Source organism: Balaenoptera acutorostrata, chromosome 3 (assembly GCF_949987535.1).
Source record: "Balaenoptera acutorostrata chromosome 3, mBalAcu1.1, whole genome shotgun sequence".
Classification (NCBI taxonomy): Eukaryota; Metazoa; Chordata; class Mammalia; order Artiodactyla; family Balaenopteridae; genus Balaenoptera; species Balaenoptera acutorostrata.
The window spans coordinates 13,835,806-13,860,804 of NC_080066.1; the positions used below are offsets into that span (position 1 = coordinate 13,835,806).

At 35.4% G+C, this 24,999-nt stretch overlaps 1 protein-coding gene across 1 annotated transcript in view; it reads left to right on the forward strand.

Moving 5' to 3' along the window:
- DNAJC1 (DnaJ heat shock protein family (Hsp40) member C1) overlaps positions 1 to 24,999 on the forward strand; it is a 197,790-nt gene that overhangs the window by 89,820 nt on the left and 82,971 nt on the right. Inside the window, exons 7-8 of the mRNA XM_007189873.3 lie at positions 8,670 to 8,760; positions 22,925 to 23,088. Of these exons, the coding sequence (XP_007189935.1) occupies positions 8,670 to 8,760; positions 22,925 to 23,088 (255 nt within the window). The remainder of the gene's footprint in view (positions 1 to 8,669; positions 8,761 to 22,924; positions 23,089 to 24,999) is intronic.

The following is a 24,999-nucleotide window of genomic DNA, read 5'->3' on the forward strand; positions in this document are numbered from 1 at the left end:
AATACTACATCTTCAAGGCTTAGCTAAATTGTCATCATCATTATGAAACCTTTCTTGATCAGGCCAACTGAAAATTTCCCATTGTATATTCTCTGTACTAACTTCATAGCACTTACTATTTGTATTAATCAGGATAGACTATGGTACAGATCATCCTGAAATTTCAGTGACTTAAAATTTTTTTTCCAGTGTATGCCACTTATCTATCACTGGTTGGTGGGAAAAGGGACATTCTGCTCTAACTAGCCATTTAGGGACCCAGAATAATGACGTCTTCACCATCTTCTAGCTGTTCGCATCTGGAGCATGTGGCTTCCTTGGTCCCTGTGGCAAGAGTAGAGAGCTGGAGGATTGCACAAGTTTTTTGATGTTGGGTTTGAAATGACACGATATTTCTAACCGCAGCCCATCCAGAACTAGTCCCATAACCCCACCTAATTTCAAGAGAATAAGGGAATGTGGGGAAACAAATAGAATGTTGGGAGAGCACCACTCTCTCTTTCAATAATTCATTCAGCAAATTTTTTTTTTTACTCTATTTTTTAAATTAGTTTTTATCAGATTATGGTTGCTTTACAAAGCAAATATTTACTGAGTGCTTACTATGTGCTAAGTATTCTTTTAGGCTCTGGAAATACAAAAAATTTTCTAAAAAAGACCAAAATTCCTGTTCTCATGTAGTTTATATTCCTTATTTTGGTTGATATTCATAGATATTTTTACATATGCTTCAAGGGCAACTACTAGTCTTATCATGTAACCCCCATATATCCTAACAAAGTACAACACATATAATAGTGGTTCAGTAAATAAGTATAAATAAATATTACTTTTTAAACACCTTCTCGTGCAGGAGCCCATGCTCTACAATTAGATAAAGAACCACTCATAATATGTAAATTCTTTAAGTCATAGTTCTATAATGTAAAATCAGTCCTCTGCTTGGTGTCTATGCAGACAAGCTTTGAGCCCTCCAAGAAATTTTAAGTATTAAGAGAGTTGATTCTAGAGTAAAAGCTTTTCCTCATGTTCCATCCATAAGGATTATAAGCTCCTCGAGGATAAGAACTCTCTGTTTGGAACAGTGTAAACTCTGTAGTTTTAATACAGTATTATGCAGCTAAACCTAGGCAGTCCAGAGCCCTGATTGATTAAGCATTCATTCACTCATTGAATACTTATTAAGCATCTATTATGTGCCAGGCAGTGTCTCCAAAGATGGATGAGAAGTTTATCCACAAGAAATTTATCCTTTCCTGTGCAGGTAAACTGGGGCTTATTCTGGACTCAAAATGAGATTTTGTGTTTATTTTCCCTACCTAACAGTGGTATTCACATGAATTAGCTTCTCTTAAGGAATGGGGGGGGGGGAAGTTGCAAACAACTGCTCTTATTCAACCTCTTTTGAATACATGACACCCCAATCCCTACCCCCCACCCCTGTTACCGGCCTGGTCTTTCTTGAATATTACCTGCAAAGCCAGTCTGTTTCATTTGCAGGTGATTTTAATTATCAGCAAGCTCTTTTTTGTATTTATCCAAAATCAAAACTTATCCCGAATCTTCTCATTTCCATTCCCTTTTAAATACAGTTTCAAGCCCAGATTCACAGACACAGAAGACAGACTTACGGTTACCAAAGGGGAAAGGGAGGAGGGGAGGGATAAATTAGGAGTATGAGGTTAACAGATATAAACTACTATACATAAAGTAGATATGCAACAAGGATTTACTATATAGCACAGGGAACTATATTCAATATCTTATAATAACCTATAATAGAAAGTAATCTGAGTGTATATATATGTATATAGTTTCAAGGCCCCTCACCATTTGATCACTTTCCTTTTAAAGTCTTCCAGTTTGTCAGTGCATCTTAAAGTATGGGACACCAAACTCTACAGAAGGATGGTTGGAACAAAGAGTTTGTTGAGTACAGTAGAATTATTTGAGATCGTAGGTTTATTAAAGAAGTAATGCTTTCTAGAGTGGGCATATTGTAATTATAATTTGCAAGTACAAACAAGATATGAAGGAAAGAAAAAGCATGAGGAACATTTAAATAAATGCTTAGAAATGGGGCAAAAGGGAGATAGGATTCTTTGCCTAGAACAAACAGTGAGTGAGACTAGGGAATGTGTTAAAACTCTTGGAATTAGATGGAGTAGGTTAAGGTGATTGGGTGCATTGCAATCCTCAGATAAGTGTGTTTTTGAATCTAATGCGTATTTCCAAAAGGAATTTTTAGTGGAATTCTGTGCTGCAGCAGAAGGAAGAAACATTAGCAGAGAAATGTTCAGATTTGTTAGGACCACTAGGAAGGGATTGTCCAGCAAAAGGTTTTTGCACTGAGGTGAAGAGGGTTCATGTAAAGAGAAGTCGTGTAAGCGAGAAGATGCAGGATTCTGCAGGAGTTTTGGTTTACTATGAAGCAGAAAAACTCACCCTGTCTTTGTGGTGGAGAATAAGGTTCTTGGCAAAATGATGAAGTAATAATAAAAATAGGTACCATATATAAGGCCTAACTGTGTGCAAGATGTTATTCTAAGTGTTTCCCATATATTAACACATTTAATCTTTCCAACAGCTCTATGAGTTAGGTACTCGTATTATCCCCGTTAGATGGGTGAGAAAATTCGCCCATAGGAAAGTGAAGTAATGCTGAATGTCACATGGCTAGTGAGATGGCAAAGCCGAGATCTTAATCCAGGCAGCCTGACTCTAAAATCTGCCCTCTTCATCACTATATTCTATCTCATTCTATTATACTGTGGTGTTTGATTTCAACTCGTCTTCTTTCACACCTCATAAATAACTTATCTGTGCCCTTCTTTTCTTACATGGTGCAACCCTTCCTACTTCCCTAAGGAGCCAGTGCCTTCCTGACCTTTTCCCTACTATTAAAAATTACTCTCTGGAAAGAAGCTAATAAGCCTATTCATTCATTCATACTGAGGAACGAATGATTGATATGGTTTAATATAAAATAAGACTTTTCCAGGGTTGAGATTTTGGGGGTGCAGGGAGTGTTAAGGGACCATAAATTCTTAACCAAAACTCTGTTGAAATTTAAAGTAAATATGGGTAACCAAGGGATCACTGAAGAAATCAAAGAGGAAATCAAAAAATACCTAGAAACAAGTGACAATGAAAACACGATGACTCAAAACCTATGGATGCAGCAAAAGCAGTTCTAAGAGGGAAGTTTATAGCAATACAATCCTACGTTAAGAAACAAGAAACATCTCAAATAACCAACCTAACCTTACACCTAAAGCAATTAGAGAAAGAAGAACAAAAAACCCCAAAATTAGCAGAAGGAAAGAAATCATAAAGATCAGATCAGAAATAAATGAAAAAGAAAGGAAGGAAATGATAGCAAAGTTCAATAAAACTAAAAGCTGGTTCTTTGAGCAGGTAAACAAAATTGATAAACCATTAGCCAGACTCATCAAGAAAAAAAGGGAGAAGACTCAAATCAATAGAATTAGAAATGAAAAAGGAGAAGTAACAACTGACACTGCAGAAATACAAAGGATCATGAGAGATTACTACAAGCAACTATATGCCAATAAAATGGACAACCTGGAAGAAATGGACAAAATTCTTAGAAATGTACAACCTTCTGAGACTGAACCAGGAAGAAATAGAAAATATGAACAGACCAATCACAAGCACTGAAATTGAAACTGTGATTAAAAATCTTCCAACAAACAAAAGCCCAGGACCAGATGGCTTCACAGGCAAATTCTATCAAACATTTAGAGAAGAGCTAACACCTATCCTTCTCAAACTCTTCCTAAATGTAGCAGAGGGAGGAACACTCCCAAACTCATTCTACGAGGTCACCATCACCCTGATACCAAAACCAGACAAAGATGTGACAAAAAAAGAAAACTACAGACCAATATCACTGATGAACATAGATGCAAAAATCCTCAACAAAATACTAGCAAACAGAATCCAACAGCACATTAAAAGGATCATACACCATGATCAAGTGGGGTTTATCCCAGGAATGCAAGGATTCTTCAATGTATGCAAATCAATGAATATGATACACCATATTAACAAATTGAAGGAGAAAAACCATATGATCATCTCAATAGATGCAGAGAAAGCTTTTGACAAAATTTAACACCATTTATGATAAAAACCCTCCAGAAAGTAGGCACAGAGAGAAGTTACCTCAACGTAATAAAGGCCATATATGACAAACCCACAGCCAACATCGTCCTCAGTGGTGAAAAACTGAAACCATTTCCACTAAGATCAGGAACAAGACAAGGTTGCCCACTCTCACCACTATTATTCAACATAGTTTTGGAAGTTTTAGCCACAACAATCAGAGAAGAAAAAGAAATAAAAGGAATCCAAATCGGAAAAGAAGAAGTAAAGCTGTCACTGTTTGCAGATGACATGATACTATACATAGAGAATCCTAAAGATGCTACCAGAAAACTACTAGAGCTAATCAATGAATTTGGTAAAGTAGCAGGATACAAAATTAATGCAGAGAAATCTCTTGCATTCCAATACACTAATGATGAAAAATCTGAAAGTGAAATTAAGAAAACACTCCCATTTACCATCGCAACAAAAAGAATAAAATACCTAGGAATAAACCTCCCTAGGGAGACAAAAGACCTGAATGCAGAAAACTATAAGACACTGATGAAAGAAATTAAAGATGATACAAATAGATGGAGAGATATACCATGTTCTTGGATTGGAAGAGTCAACATTGTGAAAATGACTATACTACCCAAAGCAATCTACAGATTCAATGCAATCCCTATCAAACTACCACTGGCATTTTTCACAGAACTAGAACAAAGAATTTCACAATATGTATGGAAACACAAAAGACCCCAAATAGCCAAAGTAATCTTGAGAAAGAAAAACAGAGCTGGAGGAATCAGGCTCCTGGACTTCAGACTATAAGCTACAGTAATCAAGACAGTATGGTACTGGCACAAAAACAGAACTATAGATCAGTGGAACAGGATAGAAAGCCCAGAGATAAACCCATGCACATATGGTCACCTTATCTTTGATAAAGGAGGCAAAAATATACAGTGGAGAAAAGACAGTCTCTTCAATAAGCGGTGCTGGGAAAACTGGACAACTACATGTAAAAGAATGAAATTAGAACACTCCCTAACACCATACACAAAAATAAACTCAAAATGGATTAAAGACCTAAACGTAAGGCCAGACACTGTCAAACTCTTAGAGGAAAACATAGGCAGAACACTCTATGACATAAATCACAGCAAGATCCTTTTTGACCCAGCTCCTAGAGAAATGGAAATAAAGACAAAAGTAAACCAATGGGACCTAATGAAACTTAAAAGCTTTTGCACAGCAAAGGAAACCATAAACAAGATGAAAAGACAACCCTCAGAATGGGAGAAAGTATTTGCAAATGAAGCAACTGACAAAGGATTAATATGCAAAATTTACAAGCAGCTCATGAGCTCAATATCAAAAAAACAACCCAATCCAAAAAGGGGCAGAAGACCTAAACAGACATTTCTCCAAAGAAGATATACAGATTGCCAACAAACACATGAAAGAATGCTCAACATCATTAATCATTAGAGAAATGCAAATCAAAACTACAATGAGATATCTTCTCACACTGGTCAGAATGGCCATCATCAAAACATCTACAAACAATAAATGCTGGAGAGGGTGTGGAGAAAAGGGAATCCTCTTGCACTGTTGGTGGGAATGTAACTTGATACAGCCACTATGGAGAACAGTATAGAGGTTCCTTAAAAAACTAAAATTAGAACTACCATACAACCCAGCAATCCCACTACTGGGCATATACTCTGAGAAAACCATAATTCAAAAAGAGTCATGTACCACAATGTTCATTACAGCTCTATTTCCAAAGCCAGGACATGGAAGCAACCTAAGTGTCCATGGACAGATGAATGGATAAAGAAGATGTGGCACATATATACAATGGAATATTACTCAGCCATAAAAAGAAACGAAATTGAGTTATTTGTAGTGAGGTGGATGGACCTAGAGTCTGTCATACAGAGTGAAGTAAGTCAGAAAGAGAAAAACAAATACCAGATGCTAACACATATATATGGAATCTAAAAAAAAAGAAATGGTCATGAAGAACCTAGGGGCAAGACGGCAATAAAGATGCAGACGTAGAGAATGGACTTGAGGATATGGAGAGGGGGAAGGGTAAGCTGGGACAAAGTGAGAGAGTGGCATGGACATATGTACACTACCAAATGTAAAATAGATAGCTAGTGGGAAGCAGTCGCATAGCATAGGGAGATCAGCTCAGTGCTTTGTGACCAGCTAGAAGGGTGGGATAAGGAGGGTGGGAGGGAGGGAGATGCAAGAGGGAAGAGATATGGGGATATATGTATATGTATAACTTATTCACTTTGTTATAAAGCAGAAACTAACACATCATTGTAAAGCAATTATACTCCAATAAAAATGTTAAAAAAATAAAGTAAATATGGGAACTTCCTTGGTGGTCCAGTGGCTAAGACTCTGCGCTCCCAATATAGGGGGGCCCCGGTTCAATCCCTGGTCAGGAGACTAGATCCCGCATGCCTCAACTAAGAGTTTGCATGCTGCAACTAAAGATTGTGGGAACATGCTGCAACTAAAAATAAATAAATAAATAATAAAGTAAATATGGGCATGGGAGGATAAGTCAGATGTATGACCTCTGTGCCCTTCAAATTATGCCATTATTTAGCTGGCCCAGGGCTTGTAGAAATCCTTCTAGAAGAAATGAGGTAGGAACCTAAAAGTGGGAATGGAAGGAATAAGAGGTATATCTTTATTATATTGATTCAGTGATTTTAGAAGTGCCCTGTCATTTCCCTAATTAATTATCAAGTAAAAGAGTTCTATTATAACCCCAAGATACATAGACCCCAGGAGAAAGCTTAAATTTGAACAGTCATAGCTGAAAAGAGATAATCCCATTCTAGGGTTTAAGTGTTCATGCACTTACATCTGAATTGAGGTAGATCCAAGGATTGATTTTGTTCCTTCATTTCCTGCAGAAATAAAACCCTCTCAGACGGGTCTATGATTTATATGCTCTAGGAGTCGTACAGTCTGGGGATATTACTCTAGAGTTATCCTTGATATCTTTTTCTTATTCCACACCAGTCAGTCATCAAGCCCTTTTGCTTCTTTCTTAACAAGGTTTCTCATATATTTCAATCTAGCTCAGTTCAAAGAATGCTTATTGAGTGCCTGTTTGATGCTAGATACTGTGCTCTGAGCATACAAGTAACCCTGTCTCAGATTTCTCATTTTCTAGAAGAGAATACAGCATGATACAAGCAACCATAGAAATGTGTTTAAATACAGAAGCAGTATACAGGAGAGAATTACTCTTCCAGGGAAGGTCAGAAAGACTTGCAAAAGAGGTGATGCTTGAATAGGGTTTTCAAGGATGAGTAGGAGTTCTTCAGAATAATGGTAGGGGAGCAAAATGTTCTAGCTAGAATGCAACGCATACAGAAAGACATGGAAGCATAGCACAGTGTAGCCTGGCAGCTACAAGTAGTATTGCTATAGAATAGATGGAGTTAGAGTCAAGGGGTGGTGGAAGATTATCTGTTTTTGCTCTTTTCAGTGTCAGCATCTTCATATGCCTAGAGCACCAACTTGTTTATCTCCATGTCTGTGATTAAAGGCCTGGCATTTTTTCGGTACTCTGCTAAAGTCTTACCTATCCTATATGCCACTACTTGAGACTTTAGCCACTGTATCTTGACACCTAAGTATTTGTGTACAGTATGTGTCCTCAGTCCTCAACTCTCAGTGGAGTGACAACTTTCACTTGTATCTATGTGGTCATAGAAGTTTCACAATCAGATTTGCATATAGTAATTTTGAAAATCTTTTGGAGTTAAGGGACTAATATGAAAATAGTATTAGTACTTTGTTTGTCACAATAATATAATTTACTCTGCTATCAAATAATTCAGTTCAGCAAGTGTGTTTTTCTGCTCTCTGTCTATGCATAATACTGAGAAAATATACAATGGAAGAAAACAGGAAGAGGATACATTCCTTACGTATCTGAGAGTAAAGGCTTTACTTAAACATATTTATACTCATGTAGTTTCTGGCTTTCATTAATTCTCTAAGATAGAGAAATCATAGAGAACTGCTTATTCAGTTTCTTCTGTTCATCATAAAATTTGAAAACATAAACACAGAGGATGACTACTTATTAAATGAATATACTGCTTTAAATAGTTTCTTTTAATATTTTATTTTTATTTATTTATTTTCCTTATTTTTTTGGCTGCATTGGGTCTTAGTTGCGGCATACAGGATCTTCCATTATGGCTTCCTTGCGGCACGCAGGTTTCTCTCTAGTTGTGGCGTGCAGATTTTCTCTTCTCTAGTTGTGGTGCACGGGCTCCAGGGCGCATGGGCTCTGTGTTTTGTGGCATGTGGGCTCTCTCATTGAGGTGTGCAAGCTTAGTAGTTGTGGTGCACAGGCTTAGTTGCCCCGCAGCATGTGGGATCTTAGTTCCCCAGCCAGGCATTGAACCCGCATCCCTGAATATACTGCTTTAAATTGAAGTTATGTGGAAAATACCATCAAAGCAAACTGACTTTTATGTTAATTTATTTGTTACTTCTTTTTTCAGGATGCTGGGCAGTTTTATGCTAAATATAAAGAAACAAGATTGAAGGAAAAGGAAGATGCATTGACTAGAGCTGAACTTGAAACACTTCAAAGTGAGTTTTAAACATTTTCTTACTGTATTAACTAAAACTGATTATTTAAATTTGGATTTTCCCTTAAATTCAGCAGTAATTAAATTTTTTGTGCTTTCTTTGCTACTCTCTAAATGGAGTTACTTGTACTTAATATACTATATGTGGAAAATACTATATTAGTAATTTCTGAACCACCCACAGCTCAATATCAGGAGGGATAAAATTAACATGGGGTCATATAGTTCCTTTAATCTGAGAGGCATCCAAAATCTAGAAAGTCCTTAAATACTCCAGTGCTGCAGTTGCCATTGATATTTAGTGCTGAGTCTATCCAATTGATCACCAACTTGCTGTATTACAGTAGTAAACAGGAAGCCTGAAAATGTCAATGATTTTTGTTTTGAAAGCCTTTGTTTCATTTGTATTATTGTTATATAACACGAAAAACCTTGGCTAAAGTGTCCGTATGTTGAAGTCTTGCATTGAACACTAAAGACAGCTCTTGCTGATTTTAGGAAAAGTTGAACATACTATTAAAGGTGACATTTTCCCAGCCCTGGTCTTTTTGTCTAAGTTTGTATATCTACATCTTTCCCACACAAATACGTTCTGTCCCTTTATGTTGCTTTATCTTTATCCAGAGCATTTAACACTACTTAACTTTAATTTATATATTCATTTTGTTTACTGTCTGGTCCCCCCAATAGAATGTAAGCTTCATGAGGGTAAGGACTTTATCTGTTTTGTTCGCTGTTATGACTATCCAAGGACCTTAAAGAGTCCCTGGCACATAGTAGGTTCTCAGTATGTTGACTGAATTCATGGAGGTGAAGTCTATTTTTTTAAAAATTCCAATATGAGTGTTTTTGGTTCAAACTTCATTTCTGAATGCTGTGCATGTTACCAATCTGGGCACAGAAGACAGTATAAACACTCTTAATACCTGGTCACTTCACGCCTATAAATGTATATAAATACACAGCATGTGTAGTTTAGAAAACAACTTGTGTGCTTTTAAGGGTATACAGTAAAAGCTTTTCTGCAGCGCATAGAAGTCACTTAGCCAAATCAAACTGGAAAAGAGCAACTGTGGTATTAGTATACCACACATTCAGTTCACACTTTCAGTATATATAGAAAAATGGTGATGGCTATTTCCCTTCATATACTGAAAGTCTAGCTTTCTGTCTTTACCCTGACACTGACCATGGTTTGAGAATAGAGGAGAATTATGTTCTCTCCAAACCCAAAGAGTACACTGCTCCTACCTAAATGTGTGACTTTGAGGGTTTTACTTTCCTTATCTGTCAGAAAAACATGTCAGACTAGATGATCCCAGTATTAGTTTTCTATTTTTGCTCTAACAAATGGCCACAAATTTAGTGGCTTAAACACAAATGTATTATCTTATAGTTGTATGGGTCAGAGTCTGACATGAGTCTCACTGGGCTAAAATCAAGGTTATCAAGCAAGGCTGCATTCCTTCTCCAGCTTCTAGAGGCCTTCCACACTCCTTGGATCTTGGCCCCCTTCCTCTTTCTTCAGATCCAGCAATGTTTCATCTCTCTGACTATTCTGTAGTCACATCTCTGGCTGATCATAACTGGGAAAAGTTCTCTGCTTTTAAGGACTTGTGATTAGATTGCACCAACTTGGATAATTCGAGATAGTCTCCTATCTCAAGCTTACTCACATCTGCAAAGTCTCTTTTGCCATGTAAGGTAAAATATTCCCAGGTTCTGGGGATTAGAACATGGTCATGGTTAGGGGACCATTTTTTGCCTTATACAACCTTCAGGTGTCTGGGCAGCTGTAGAACAGGGACTTTCTTTTTCATCTTTGTGTCTGCAGCATTGAATATAGTGTCCTGGCACATAGTAAAGGTTTAATAAATGGATGAATGACTAAATGTATGAATTAATGTAATCCCATGAATATTAATGAGTGTTAGTGAAGAAGAAAACAAACTTATGGTTACCGGAGGGAAAGGGGTGGGGAGGGATAAATTGGGAGATTGGGATTGACATATACACACTGCTCCATATAAAATAGATAATAAGGACCTACTGTTTAGCACAGGGAACTAGTCTCAATACTCTGTAATGACCTATATGGGAAAAGAATCTAAAAAAGAGTGGATATATGTATATGTATAGCTGATTCACTTTGCTGTACAGCAGAAACTAACACAACATTTTAAATCAACTATACTCCAATAAAAAATAAAGTTTCAACAGTTACAAACACAAAATAATATTCAGATAAATTATATCATTGTTTAAAGCAGACTTCTGTTTAAGAGGGGAAAGTTTAGGATGTTAGAGAATTACGTATTAAGGTTGACTGATGTGTGTTTTGCAGAGTAAGGGTGGACAAATGATTATTATTGTTATATTATTATTGTTTTATTATTGGTATATATACCAAAGATTGAAACAGAAGTTGATGTTAGAGCAATTGTTGAAATAGTTTTAATTAAATTGAATAAATCAATGAATAAATGAAACTTTAAATGTAATTTTTATATAATTGTTATTTTTAAGTAAAACTGTTACATAAAAATTTTCTAAGCCTTTTAAGACTAGTCAAAAGGAGAGGGGGAAATCACATTTACAAGAAAAGAGAAAAATATCACACTAAACCAAAATTTACCTGTAGAGGCAGTATGAATACACTAATTTCATTGCTTTCATAGTCATGTTTTCATGACTATTTTTCCAAAATTGTTCAGAGACTTTTGTTCTGCCTAAGAATTTGATAACAGTTCTCAAGCAGATTTGATAATGCTCTTTAAAAATTTTTTTTTAATTTTTATTTTTAAATTGAAGTAGAGTTGATTTACAATGTTTCAGTTATACAGCAAAGTTATTCAGCTATACATATACATATATATCTATTCTTTTTTAGATTCTTTTCCATTATAGGTTACTGTAAGGTATTTAATATAGTTCCTTGTGCTATACAGTAGGTCCTTGTTGTTTATCTATTTTATATATAGAGGTGTATATCTGTTCATCTCAAAGACCAAATTTATCCCTCCCTCTCTTTTGCCCCGCTAACCGTAAGTTTTTCTGTGTCTGGGAGTCTCTTTCTGTTTTATAAATAAGTTCATTTGTATCATTTTCTTTAGATTCCACATATAAGTGATATCATATGATATTTGTTATAATAATTTGTTATTATTGTTTAATAAAAAATATTGTGTAAAGAAGCATTAATTTAAAAATAGGTAAATATCTGAAAACTCTGTATGCCAGCAAAAATGTGTGATAGTCTTCTAAAAAGTTGGAAAATTCATTACTAGCTTATGGTTTCTTGAAACTGAAAATGAGGAAATTAAATGCCAGAAACTTTATGAAAAACAATACTCATCCTAGGCTCTGAGTAATAAGACTTCTGTCGCTCATGTTTTGATATCAGTAGTATATTTAGAAAAGGTGATGGTATCAACATTAAGAATGTTAAAGAACAGTCACATTACTGTTAATAACGTCAAAAGCTGTCATGTATTTTTAAATGTAGTCTCTAATGGTTACATGCAAAGAATCTTTTAATTAATTTTGTTAACTTCATTACAGTGTTCTACATTGTATACTTTAGAACTAATACATAAAGGCCCCAAATCCCCCAGTGTGCATTTCATTTGCCCCCATCCTTCTTAATTTTAAAGACCATCATTGGAATACTGAGTTCATAATAACATTTCCATCTGCTTAATTGAGTAAATGCATCTCATGCAGATTAGCAATAGCTATTTTATGCTGCCTGTTTTTCATGACCTAATTGCTAATCTGCCCTCAAGTCTGTTTGCTTTACTGCTGAGATTGTGCAGAGTCATCTAAGGGCTACACTAGAACTACATTGAGTAGGGTGTGGTGGTCTTACTTACTAAAATGGTATTTTAGAGGGGGAAATCTGAAAAAGGGTAATTTCTTAAAAATAAATATTCTTCTCGGAAGTCTTTATGGAAAAAAATGTGATGATTTATTTGGAAATTTTTGAGCATTTCTTTCTTTATTATAAACTTTTAATCAATTTTATGTTTTAGGTTTAAATCCAAGGTGAATATTTATAAATATAAGACTTTTTCAGTGTTAATAATATTTCTATACATTCTCTAATTGTATGAGTTTTAATCTAAGTCAATAGATGTGAGTTCCAAGTACTATAATGAAACAGCCCATATTGTGAATGGAAAAAAATGAGTTATTTTATGAAGAAATTGATTGTAAAGGTTAAAATTTGAATAGAGAAAAGAGGGGAGGAAGGGTAGAAGGAAAACTCAGTATTTCCCTTTTTTTTACTGTGTACTTTATATGAGTTAAGAACAAAAGCAAAATCAAATAATCAAAACCCTACTGTCAAGTACTTCTTTTTTGTTGGCAGAGATAATCATTCCAGACATTATATTTTTCTTCTTGTTGTGTGGTCCCCACTCCATGCCCCAGTGATGGCCTAAGTAGGGGTGCCAAGGGGACAGTAAGAACGTGGTAGACAGAATATATCTCTTTAGGGTGGCAGGATGGGAAAACATTCACCTTCCCTAAGGTAATGGAAGACTGGTTTTCTAGAAAACTTAGATTCATGAGGAAAGGAGTTGCTAGTGCTGATTTGTAAGCTAATTCAGGGGTTGATGGAGAAGGAGGACAAAGGAGGTAGGGCAGATGTAATCCCAATGGGTTAGAACATTTTTCCTTTGGTGATATAGGGTGCTCATGGATGGGAGATTACTCTCTGAGCTAATTTATGAAAAGGCATATAACACATCACTAGCTCCAGTACATTTGGAAACATGACCAAATAGAAACTCTGTACCTTAACTTACTATATAGTAAAACCTGATAGGAGCCCTAGCCCCAAGAGTTTATATGTAGGCAAAGGATATCTTTAAAATAATATTATTTCCTACATACTTTGTTCTAATAACAATGGAATGTGAATTTTTAAAATCATATAGCTCAAATACAAATTACAATTGCCTCGATATTTCAAATCATAATGCTGTGATGCTTAAATGTATTGCAATCTCAGTTTTCTCACTGAAATGATTCAAAAAAGCATTTATCCAATTTAATATTAAACAATTATGGCTATAGATTAACTGGTCACATTTCAACTAAAATTTTACTTACTAATCTGGAAACGAGTACCTGTTTAATGTAACTGTATATAAAATGATACATCAGTTTATAAGATCCATGCAGGCAGGCATTTTCATCTCTCTTGTTTATAGTCATAACCCCAGCACCTAGAATAATGCCAAGCTTGAGGTAGCTCCTCAGTAACTATTTATTGAATGAATTAATGAATTTAGAAATACTGTATTGCTCTTTTCTACTTCATACTTCTTAAAGCAATTTATTAAAACTCTTCAGTAACATTTTTGACAAGAGGATTCTTGTCATCAGTAAAACTACTTTTTGAGTCATCAACACAGTAAATCATCTTTATTTCCATATATAATGAGGTATGATCTTTTTGATTCCATGTATGAGACTGACAGTGAACATTTTATTCCAAGTCACAAGGACCTATTCATCTAATATTAGGATTTTTTCCTTTTTTTTTTTATATGATTGTTACAATAAAACCAATGTATTGCTTTATCCCCTCAATAATTTTCATTGTGGTAAAATATACATAACAAAATTTACCATCTTAACCATTTCTAAGTACAGCAGAGTTCAGTGGTATTAAATATATTCATAATGTACAACCATCACCCCCCTCCTTCTCCCATAGTTCTTTTCATCTTGCAAAACTGAAACTGTACCCGTTAAATAATAACTCCCCATTCTCACCTCCACCCACCCTGTGGCAACCACTGTTCTGTGATTTCGACTACTCTTAAGTATCTCATATAAGTCTAATCATACAGTATTTATCTTTTTGTGATTGGCTTATTTCACTTTGCATAATGTCCTCAAGATTCATCCATGTTGTAGCATATGTCAGAATTTCCTTCCTTTTTAAGGCTGAATAATATTCCATTGTATGTGTATACTACATTTTGTTTATCCATCTGTCAATGAACACTTGGGTTGCTTCCACTTTTTAGCTGTTGTGCATAATACTGCTATGAACTTGGGTGTACAGATATCTCTTTGAGTCCCTGGTTTCAGTTCTTCTGGATATATATCCAGAAGTGGAATTTCTGGCTCATATGATAATTCTATTTTTACTTTTTTTAGGAACCTCCATACTGTTTTCCATAGCACAGTACTGTTTTACATTCTCACCAGCAGTGCACAGAGTTCCAACTTCTCCATATCCTTGCCAATGCTTTTTATTTTCTGGGGGTTTGTGTGTGTGTGTGTGTGTGTGTGTGTATGTGTGTGTGTGTGTGTGTTTCCTATAGCTATCCTATTGCGTGTTTCTTTGGAGAAATTACTATTCAAGTCCTGTACCCAATTTTGAATCAGATTGTTTATTTGTTTGTTGTTGAGTTTTAGGAGTTTTCTATATATTCTGTATATTATTCCTTATCAGATACATGATTTGCAAATATTTTCTCCTATTATATTGGTTGCCTTTTTACTCTGTTGATATTGTCTTTTGATGCACAAAATTTTTTAATTTTAATTAAGTCTAATTTGTCTATTTTTTCTTTCATTGCCTATGCCTTTGGTGTCGTGTCAAAGAAATCATTGCCAAATCCAGTGTCATGAAGCTTTTGCCCTATATTTTCTTGGAAGACCTTTAGAGTTTTAGTTCTTAGACTTAGGTCATTGATCCATTTTGAGTTAATTTTTATATATGGTGTTGGGTAAGGGTCCAACTTCTTTATTTTCACATGGTATCTAGCTTTCCCAGCACCATTTGCTGAACTGTTGCTTTTTTTGTTTGTTTTAATTTTTCTTTTTTTTTTTAATTTCGGCTGTGCTGTGCAGCTTGTAGGATCTCAGTTCCCTGACCAGGGATTGAACCCGGGTCACAGCAGTGAAAGCACCAAATCCTAACCACTAGACCACCAGGCAACTCCCATGAACTGTTACTTTTCTATTTAACTTTTTACTTTGAAATAATTATAGATTCATAGGAAGTTGCAAAGATAGTACAGAGAGGTCCCATGTACCCTCCTCTCAGTTTCCCCCATTGGTTATCTTATATAACTATAGTATAATATCCAAACTAGGAACTGACATTGATGGAAAATGTATGTATAGTTCTCTGCCATTTCATCACATGCTATGTTAATGTAGCCACCACCCCAGTTATCCACTACTGCTTTATGGTCACAACCATCACCTTCTCCCATCCCCCCATTATCCCTAATACCTGGCAATTACTATTTTTCATCTGTCTAACATTGTAATTTTGACTATATGATTTAGAGAATGTGAATTCGAGAACCATATAGTATGTGACCTTTTCAGACTGGCTTTTTTCACTCACTGTATTGCCTTTGGGATTTATCCAAGTTGTTCCATGTGTCAGTAATTCATTTCCTTTTATTAATGAATAATATTCCATGGTATGGATGTACCACCGTTTGTTTAACCATTCACCTGTTGTAGGACATTTTGGTTGTTTATGGTTTTTGACCGTTACAAATAAGGCTGCTATGAACAGTCATATGTAAATTTTTGTGTGAACCCAGAAGTGCAATTGCTGGGTCATATGATAAGTTTATGTTTAGAGTTTTAAGAAATTGCCAAATTATTTTCCAGAGTTCCCGTACCATTTTATACTCCTACCAGCAATGTATGAGAGATTTAGTCTCTTTGCAGCCTCACCAGAATTTGATATTCTCACTATTCTTTATTTTAGCTATTCTGATAGGTGTGGAGAGATATCTCACCATGGTCTTAACTTGCACTTTCCTAATGGATAGGGATGTTGAAACATCTTTTCACGTGCTTATTTGCCACGTGTATATCCTCTTCATTAAAATCTTTCTTCATGCCTTTGGCTTGTTTTCTAATTGGATTTTTTTTTTTTTTACTATTGAGTTTTAAGAGTCCTTTATATATACATTCTAGATATGATTCCTCTTTTAGATATGTGGTTTACAAATATGAAATCTTGATTATTGCAGCTCTACGATAATCTCAAAATCAGGTAGAGTGATTCTTGCCACTTCCTTCTTTTTCAAAATGTTTTAGCTATTCTAGTTCCTATGTCTTTCCATGTAAATTTTAGGGTAATCTTGTGTGTATCTACAAAAAAAAAATCTTGCTGGAATTTTGATACGAATTACGTTAAACTTGTATATCAATTTGGGGAGAATTGACCTATTTACTATGTTGAGTATATCTCTTCATTTATTTATATCTTCATTAATTTCTTTAGTGTTTTGTAGTTTTTAGCTTACAAATCATGTATGTATCTTAGATTTATATCTGTTTCTTTTTTTTTTATTTTGAGTGATTAAAGGGTATTGGGTTTTTAATTTGAGTCTCCAAATGTTTACTTTAAGTAAAGAAATTCAGTTGAATTTTGTATGTAGATCTTATATCCTGCACCTTTTTGGATTTACTTATTAGTTCCAGGAATTTTTATGTAGATTCTTTGCATTTTCTATGTAGATAGTCATGTCAATATGACAATAGGGATAATTTTATTTTTTTCCTTTTTAATTTGTATGCATTTTATTTCCTTTTCATGCCGTATTTTGCTATCTAGAACTTACAGAACTATGTTGAACATGAGTGGGGAGACAGGGCATCTTTCCTCTGTTCTAAGCCTTAGAGGGGAAGCACTTAGTGTTATACCATTAAGTAGGGTGTTAGCTGTATGTTTTTTATAGATGCCCTATATGAAGTTAAGGAAGTTTCCCTCTATTCCTAATTTTCTGAGTTTTTAATCATGACTGGGTGTTGAATTTTGTTAAATTTTTGTTAAATTTTTTTCATCAATTAATATGATCATGTGATATTTCCTCTTTGGCCTGTTAATGTTGTGGATTACACAGATTGAATTTTGAATATTGAACCACACTTGCACCCCCCCCCCCCGCAGTAAATACCATGATGGTATAGAATTCTTTTTTTTTTAACTTTGGGTTTGTTTGTTTGTTTGTTTGTTTGTTTATGGCTGTGTTGGGTCTTCATTTCTGTGCGAGGGCTTTCTCTAGTTGCGGCAAGTGGGGACCACTCTTCATCGCGGTGCATGGGCCTCTCATTATGGCGGCCTCTCTTGTTGCTGAGCACAGGCTCCAGACGCGCAGGCTCAGTAATTGTGGCTCACGGGCCTAGTTGCTCCACGGCATGGGGGATCTTCCCAGACCAGGGCTCGAACCCGTGTCCCCTGCATTGGCAGGCAGATTCTCAACCACTGCGCCACCAGGGAAGCCCTATAATTCTTTTTATATATTGCTGAATTCTCTTTGCACATATTTTGTGAAGGATTTTTGCATCTATATTCATGAGAGATACTGGTCTATAGTTTTCTCTTTTTGTACTGTCTTTGTATGATTCTAGTATCAGGGTACCCTCATATAATGAATTGGGACGTCTTCTCTCCTATTTTCTGAAAGAAGCTGTGTAGAATTGGTGTTAATTCTTTAAACATTTGGTAGAATTCTCTAGTGAAGCCATCTAAGCCTGGATATTTGTTTTTGGCAGTTTTTAAATTATAAATTAAATTTCCTTTATAATTACAAGGCTATTCAAATATCTATTTCATATATCTATTTAATGATTGAATTAGGGTAGTTTGTATTTTTCAAGCAATTGGTCAACGTTACCCAAATTGTCAAATTTATGTGTTTAGAGTTGTTCACTTATTATCCTTTTGATGTCTGCATGTCCTGTGGTGATTTCTCCTGTTTCAGTGCTAAAATACTGCTAACTTTTGTTTTCTCACTTTTTTGGTCAGTTTTGCCAGATGTTTATCAGTTTTATTGATCTTTTCAAAAATCCAGTTCCTTGTTTCATTGATTTTCTCTATTGCTTTTCTTTTCAATTTCATTGATTTTTGTTCTTATTTTTATTATTTTCTTTTTTCTGCTTGCTTTGGGCATCTTTTGGGTAATTTCCTTTACTCTGAATTCTATTTACCTGATATTAATTAGCTACTCCTGCTTTCTTTTGATTAATGTTTTGATTAATTTGAAATAAGTTTCTTGTAGATAGCGTATACATAGGTCATGGTTTTTCATCCACTGTACCAATCTTTATCTTTTAATTGGTGTATTTAGACCATGTGCCTGTAATGTAGTTATTGATATATTAGGGCTTAAGTGTGCCATTTTATTTTTTGTTTTCTATTTGTTCTGTTTTCTTCTTTCTGCTTTCTTGTGTAGGTTACTCGAATGTTTTTATTTTTTTAGAATTCCATTTGAATTTATCTGTAGTGTTTTTTTAGTATATCATTTTGTATAGAGTTTTTAGTGGGTGCTCTAGGTATTATGTTATATATACATAACTTATTACAATCTACTGGTGTAAGCAATTTACCATTTCAAGTGATATATAGACACATTACCTCACTTTACATCCATTTATGTCTCCCACTTATAACTGTCTTAAATATTTTCTCTACATACATTGAATGTTATAATTTCCATTCAGCTGTCAGATATAACTTAGAAAACTCAAGAGGAGGAGGAAAATCTATTGCGTTTACCCATATTTTTACTCTTACTCTTGTTCTTTCTCCTTCCAGCTATTTTAAGATTTTTTTCTTTTATGATTTTCTTTCTGTTCAGATAACTTCTTTAGCCATTATTATCAGATAGGTCTGCTGGTAACAAATTCTCTTAGTTTTCCTTCGTCTGCAGAGGTCTTGGTTTCCCCTTTATTCCTGAAGGATATTTTCACTGGTATGGAATTTTGACTTGACAGTTTTTTGCATTTTGCACTTGAAAAATGTGCCAAATTCAGTTAGCATACTTTTCAGTTCTGGTATTTCTATTTGGTTCTTCTGTATATCTTCTGTTTCTTTGCTGTTGACTTTTTTATTTCTTCATCTGTTTTAAGAATGTGTATTATTGCTTGTCAAACCATTTTTATATGGCTGCATTAAAATCCTAGTCACATAATTTGGATATCTCTTTCATCTGTTGGCATCTATTGATTATCTTTTTCATTCAAGTTGAGATATTCTTGGTTCTTGGTATGATGAGTGATTTTTTTTTTTAATTAAAACTTGGACATTTCAGGTATTATAAGACCCTGGATCTTATTTAAATCCTCTATTTTACCTGGTGTTCTCTAACAAAGCCTAGCAGTGGAAAGGGGAGGGTTGCTGCCCTGTTACAGTCAGGTAGGAGTGGAATTCCAGCTTCCCTTCATGACATGTGTTACAGCTGAGGGGGAGGCTGGTTGTGAATCCTTTCAGCGTTGGGTGGGTGTGGGTGCTCCTGCTTGCCAGTAGGTCTCCACTTACCCCAGCCTGGCTGGGATAAGCAAGAATGTCTACTTACTGCTCGCCACCTGGCCTCCCCTGACATTGTGGGGGGTGCCTCAGCTGGACAGTTGTGAAAGCCCTGATTGCCCTCTAGGCTTCCTCTGAAACCACCCTGGCAGGGAGGAGGAGGGACACCTCATTATCCCTGGGTGGATTTGGAAACCCAGACTACCAACTTAGTCTCTGCTGTTTCCACATGGGAAGGGGGATCCCCATCACCTCTCAGCAAACATGAAAACTTGGCTTCTTACACAGCCTTCTCCCACATCACCCTGAGACTGGGGTGCCTCATTACAGCCTCACTATGGCAGAAGTCTAGGCTTCCCACTAGCCTTTGCTGGCATGGGGATGGGGTGTGGCCACAGTTTTTTCTGTGTTGTTTGCCTGAAGTAGATCGGTTATTATCTAAAAGTTTATCTTGATATGCTGCTGCTTTTCTGGTCCTTTTGGCTGGAAAGAGAAAGCTTTTTAAATTTTTTATTATTACCTTTATTATTTCTGTGCCTTTCAGTGGTTTTGGGTTGCAAGCTTCTCTGGGACCAAGTCTGGGATATATGAGGCTGTAAGAAACCCAGGGAAGTTACCACCTTGGTGCTCACTGGGTCCTGCCATTCCTAGTTGGTCTGTCTTCTCTCCAACATTCAGATTATTCTTCTGTTTGTTTCATATATAACATTTAGAATTTTTAGTTTTTCTTAGTGGGAGGACTATGAAAAAGTACTTCTTCATTTTTCCAGGAGTGGAAGTTTTGTATTATTTTTTTAAAGTGATTTTTTTAAATGCATATTTTAAAAGATTCAAATACTTGCAATTGTGATCAACACCCCAGAAATAAACCAAATTTATTTGCTTCCTTTTTATAACTGATTCTCTATAAGCAACCAAAATTAGTAGCGATGAGATACGTTCTAGTTTATGTGTATTTTCCCTTAGCACTAATTTGTTGCTCAAAATAAAGAAATTGTGAAAAATTGAGTAGTATGACCGACTTCATAAGGAATCTTTTTTTTTTTTTAATTTATCTTTGGCTGCATTGGGTCTTCGTTGCTGCGTGTGGGCTTCCTCTAGTTGCAGCGAGCAGGGCTGTTCTTCGTTGCGGTGTGCGGGCTTCCCATTGTGGTGGCTTCTTTTGTTGCGGAGCATGGGCTCTAGGTGCGCAGGCTTCAGTACTTGTGGCGCATAGGCTTAGTTGCTCCGCGGCATGTGGGATCTTCCTGGACCAGGGCTCAAACCCGTATCCCCTGCATTGGCAGGCGGATTCTTAACCACTGCACCACCAGGGAAGTCCCCATAAGGAGTCATTTATACGGTTTCTTCCTCTTTTCTGAAAAACAATTTTGAAAAACAAGAAAACCTGGCCTTCTATTTGGGCTCATATTGTACCCTGGTGACACTATGTTTTTATACTTTTAAATTAGACTCATATGTCATTTAAGTTACTAATTTCCTATTTTGGTATTAAGGTGTTTTGGTTTTTTTTTAAGTCACCATTTCAAAAGCCTGGATGTATAAAGTTACTGAAGCAGTATAGGATAAAATATGGTATTAGATACCATGTAATTTCTAGAAAGGTAACAGCCTTGTTAAGTAGAACTGTTCCCATAACACTGTATTCTTAATGCACATTATTTTTGGCCATTTTTCTCTATTGGGCTGCCTATCCTCTTGTCAGTTTATAATATCTCTTTATGTATTCTATATATCAATCTTCTGTTTGTACTCTGAATTGTAGATGATCTTTCCAAATCCGTTATTTCTCTCTTGATTTGTTTATTCTGTCTTTTATCTTTTTTTTTTTATAGCATTTGGGTTTTCAGTCTTAGTTAGGATTTTGTCTTCCTTTAAATAGTACAGGTAGTATTTTAGATTTCTTTTTGCAAGATTTTTATTGTTTTGGTTTTTAAAGTCAAGTCTCTTATCCAACTGGGATTTATTTTGGTATATATTGTAAGGTTGTGTCCAATTTTCTTTCAAATGGGTATTCATTTGTGACAGCATCATTTAATAAATCCTTTTCCCACTGAACTGAAATGTTTATGAATTCTCTGTTCTATTCTAGGAATTTGTCTCTTCATATGCCAATATCATATTAATTTTATTACGTTAGCATTATAACACATACACACACACAGGATGGAGAAGATATGGTTATAAGGATGGATGAGTTTGACAGTAGTAATCAAGAGTGAAGTTGCTTCTCAGTGTTAACTCTCTAATCAGAAAGGGATTTAATGGAGAGGCCAATTGATAAATTGATAAGTATCTATTGATAACTACCCTTGATGTTGCCAGATTATATTTTGCATTTGTAAAATATTGAAAAGATGAATGTATACCATTAAGAGCTAATTTTCTGCCAAGTAGTATGTTAGGGGATATATAATTCTCCTCACATCAACTTTATGAGGTTAGATATAGCTCCCTTTTACAGAAGAGAAAATGGACACTTGTTCTAAGGGTTAAGTTACTTGCCCAGTATTGTGCAACTATTAGATAGTAAAGGTAGGATTAAAACACTAATGACCAGGCTCTTTGCACTATGCCATAATGAAATGTTGCATGAACAGTACCTTGAACACTAAAGATATATACAAATTGATATGATGGTTATATCATAATCATCTATCATTAGCACCTGTGAGTTTTATTTTAAAACAATGCAGTGGATAGGGCACAATAAAACTTACAGCTAACTATTTATAGCAAAGCAATTCTATTTTGATGAAAGAACAATATATATTTATGTGTTCTTTCAAGAATGGTCTATGAATAAAATGTTAGAAGCTATTATGTTATTGATTGGTTCTTTTAAACTTTTTTTTTTTTTTAGAGCAGAAGAAAGTTAAAATAAAAAAACCAAAACCTGAATTTCCTGTATATACACCTTTAGAAAGTACATATATTCAATCTTATGATCATGGAACTTCTATAGAAGAAATTGAGGAACAAATGGATGATTGGCTGGAAAACAGGAACAGAACACAGAAAAAACAGGTAAATTTTTAAAATTTTGTTTTAATTGAGTAAAATACATACTGAAAAGTACATAAAATATAGATATACAGCTCAGTAAACTATCACATGGTAAATCAAGTTAACCATTGCCAAGATCAAGAAATAGAACATTGCCAGTGTCCAGAAGCCACACTCATGCTTCGTCCTGGTCACTACCTTTCTTTTCTTCTACAAAGATGATTATCCTGACTTCTAACCATAGATTAGTTTTTCCTGCTGTTTGAAGTTTATAACTGGAATCGTCCTGTCTTAGTCCTTTCAGGCTGCTGCAACAAAAATATAATAGACTGGGTGGTTTAAACAACAAACATTTATTTCTCACAGTTCTGAAGATTGGGAAGTTCAAGATCAAGACGCCGGCAGATTCGGTGTCTGGTGAGGGCCCTCTTCCTATTCATAGACAGCAGTCTTCTTGCTGTGTCCTCACATGGTGGAAGAGGTGAGAGAGCTCTCTGGGGTCTCTTTCATAAGGGCACTAATCCCATTCATGAGGGCTCCAACCTCATGACCTAATGAACCCCCAAAGGCCCCACCCCTACTACCATCACATTGGGGGTTAGGATTGCAACATATGGATGGGGGAGCGGACACAGACATTCAGTCCATAACACATTCCATATGTACTATTTTGCATCTGCTTTCCTCTATTCCTATAGTATTTGTGATAGTTATTCATTATTGTGTGTAGCAGTAATTTGTTCATTTTCATTGCTGTATAATCCATTTAGAAATATAGCACAATTTATTTTTGTTGGAGATTGATGTTGTTTCCAGTTTTTGACTATAATGAGTAAGTTTCCTTTGCACACTATTGTACTTTCAGTACACGTATGTGTAAATTTCTATTTTTGGAGTTAAGTTGCAGGGTCAGTTTTAGTAAATAATTCTGAATAGTTTTTTTTTTTTTTTTAATGTTTGTATCAATTTATAGCTCAGCAACAGGATCTGAAAACTTCAATTACTTTACATCATTGCCAACACTGGGTCAAGTCTTTTATGTTTTTGTTTTGTTTTGTTTTGTTTAAATTTTATTTATTTATTTATTTATTTTTTATTTATGGCTGTGTTGAGTCTTCGTTTCTGTGCGAGGGCTTTCTCGAATTGCGGCAAGCGGGGGCCACTCCTCATCGGGGTGCGCGGGCCTCTCACTATCGCGGCCTCTCTTGTTGCGGAGCACAGGCTCCAGACGCGCAGGCTCAGTAATTGTGGCTCACGGGCCCATTTGCTCCGCGGCATGTGGGATCCTCCCAGACCAGGGCTCGAACCCGCGTCCCCTGCATTGGCAGGCAGACTCTCAACCGCTGCGCCACCTGGGAAGCCCCAAGTCTTATGTTTTTAACCATAGAGTTAGGTGTGTAGTTATATTTAATTATGGTTTAATTTGCATAACCTTTGATGAGTAAGTTTAAACACTTTTTCTTATGTTTATTGGACACTGATATTCTCTTATGTGAAATGCCTTTTCAAGTCTTTTTTTTTATTGGGTTGCCTGTGTTTTTTCTTACTGATTTGTAAAGAGGTTTTTAATGTATTTCAGAAGTGAATCTTTGCACATGTTTTCTCCCACTTTGGCTTGCCTTTTCATTCTCTTAATGGTGTCTTTTGATGACCAGAGTTATTAATTTCAGTCATCAGTCTTTTCCTTTCCTTTATTTGATGTTTGTGTTGTGTTTAAGAAATCTTTTCCCACTTTGCAGTCATAAAGATATTTCCAAATTTTTCTAGAAGCTTTAATGTTCTACTTTTTACATTTAGATTCATAATCCCCTGGACTATATATTTGTGTTTATTGTAAAGTAATGATCAAGTTTAATATTTTTTCAAAAGTTTTCCAACCCAATTGACCCAATACCAGTTAAAGAAAAGACTGCTTCCTACAGCTCTGCAAAT